The sequence below is a fragment of the Triticum urartu genome, unplaced genomic scaffold, assembly GCF_003073215.2.
Source record: "Triticum urartu cultivar G1812 unplaced genomic scaffold, Tu2.1 TuUngrouped_contig_4528, whole genome shotgun sequence".
Taxonomy (NCBI): Eukaryota; Viridiplantae; Streptophyta; class Magnoliopsida; order Poales; family Poaceae; genus Triticum; species Triticum urartu.
The window spans coordinates 1-1,820 of NW_024115122.1; the positions used below are offsets into that span (position 1 = coordinate 1).

Below are 1,820 nucleotides of genomic sequence, written 5' to 3' on the forward strand. Positions count from 1 at the left end.
CGGCTTGTCGCGCGCTTGGCGGGGCATGGAGGAACAAGGGCCGACGGAGGTTGAAGATGGTTTCGAGCGGCGCGGACTTGGAACTCCAGCGACGGCTTGACGAGGAAGTCCATGGCGGCCTCCTTGCACAGAGAAGTACAGAGGGGGGTTGAGACTTGAGAGAAAAAGGAAGAGATAAACAGAGGGAGGAAGAAGAGAGGGGGAACACGGGGACCTGCGGGCCGCGGGCCGACGGCAGCAGCTGCTCCGGCGAGGCGCGAGGCCGAGGCTAGATCGCGTTGGATCTCCCTCCCTCGGGTTCTTCTCTCCCTTCTGGTGAGGGAATGTGAGGGGTGAGAAGAGGAGGGCGTGGAGGAGGCCATGGACGGCGGCGAGCTCCGCCGGAGGGAGGTGGCGGCGGCGATCTGGAAGGGAGGAGGCAAGCTCTCGCTGATCTGGAAGGGTTCGAGGGGGGTTGGATGGATGGAAAATGACCAGGCTATACTTACCACTGGTACTGCGTGCTATTTAAGTACAATTACAGCCGCGCTGGTCCAAAATTTAGAAGTTCCTACATTAAAAAAAGTTCACAAAATAATGTGACCAATAAAGCGTCGCATTAACTTGCACGCACAAAAAAAGTTCACGAAATTGTTTCAAAAAGTAATGGTTCAGATATTTAAAAAAGCTCAGGAAAATTGAAAAAAGTTCACTAGTTCAAGAAAAAGTTCATAAATTTGAAAAGGTCCACTAATTTCAGAAAAGTTAATGAATTTAAAAAAGTTCACGAGTTGGAAAAAACTTCACGGATCAAAAATGTTCACGAAATTCAATATAGTTCAAGAAAATCGAAAAAGTTCATCGATTTTCATAAAATTTCACGAGTTTGAAAAAAGTTCACGGTTCGAAGAAGTTCACGAAATTCAATATAGTTCAAGAAAATTGAAAAAAGTTCATCGATTTTCATAACAGTTCATGAATTTTGAAAAAAGTTCATTGATTTAGATAAAAAGTTCATCGGATTTTGAAAAGAGTTCATTGATTTCGATAAAAGTTCATCGAATTAGAAAAGAGTTCATCGAATTTGAAAATAATTTCAACGATTTTGAAAAAGTTCATCGAATTGAAAAAAAACGTTCATATAAATCTGCTGAATATTTGTCACATTATTTTAATAAAAAGGAAAAGGGAAAATGACAGGAAAAGAACCGAAAAAGGAAAAGAAAAGGAACACGAAAGAACAAAAAAGAAAGAATATCAATTATTTATTGTTGCGTGTAAGATGGAACCACAGCTTTGCGGGTTCGAATCCTGCAGCACGTATATAAGTCATGATTACGGGCGCCTGCAGCGTCAAATAGGAAATGCCGCCTATTCAGCGCATTAAGCGACTACGCCACCGAGTTGGGCGGCCCAACTAACGTGTACAACATCGAAAAATCAGAGCGTGCGTTCAATAAATGCTCTGGACAGGTTTCGATCTCATGTAGTTTCTGTACCGTACGAGTTCTGCTAGCCACTCGAAATACTTGCCACTAGTGTTAGGTTACGGCGCAAAATTATATAATAACAAAGTTGCCTCGCTATTTTATTGCACGAAATTGTACCAATTAATATTTTCTCTATTATTTGACAAAAAAATCATGAATTTGAAAAGGTTCATAGATTTCGAACAAAGTTCATCAATTTTCAAGAAATGTTCACAAACTTGAAAAAACTTTCATCATTTTTCTAACAAAAAGATCATTTATTTTGAAAATGTTCATCAAATTTGAAAAAAGTTCATGGATTTTCAAAAGTAGTTCATCAATTTTCGAGAAAAGTTCACAAACTTGAAAAAG

General features: G+C 40.4%; 1 protein-coding gene across 1 annotated transcript; it reads right to left on the bottom strand.

Annotated features, from left to right (window-relative positions):
* Positions 1-8: 8 nt before the first annotated feature.
* LOC125527957 lies at positions 9-465 on the bottom strand (the record flags this gene model as incomplete). The annotated part of the gene is given in 1 exon segment (XM_048692471.1): positions 9-465. A coding segment is annotated over 1 exon segment (354 nt), but the record flags the coding sequence as incomplete, so codon positions are not given.
* Positions 466-1,820: the final 1,355 nt, after the last annotated feature.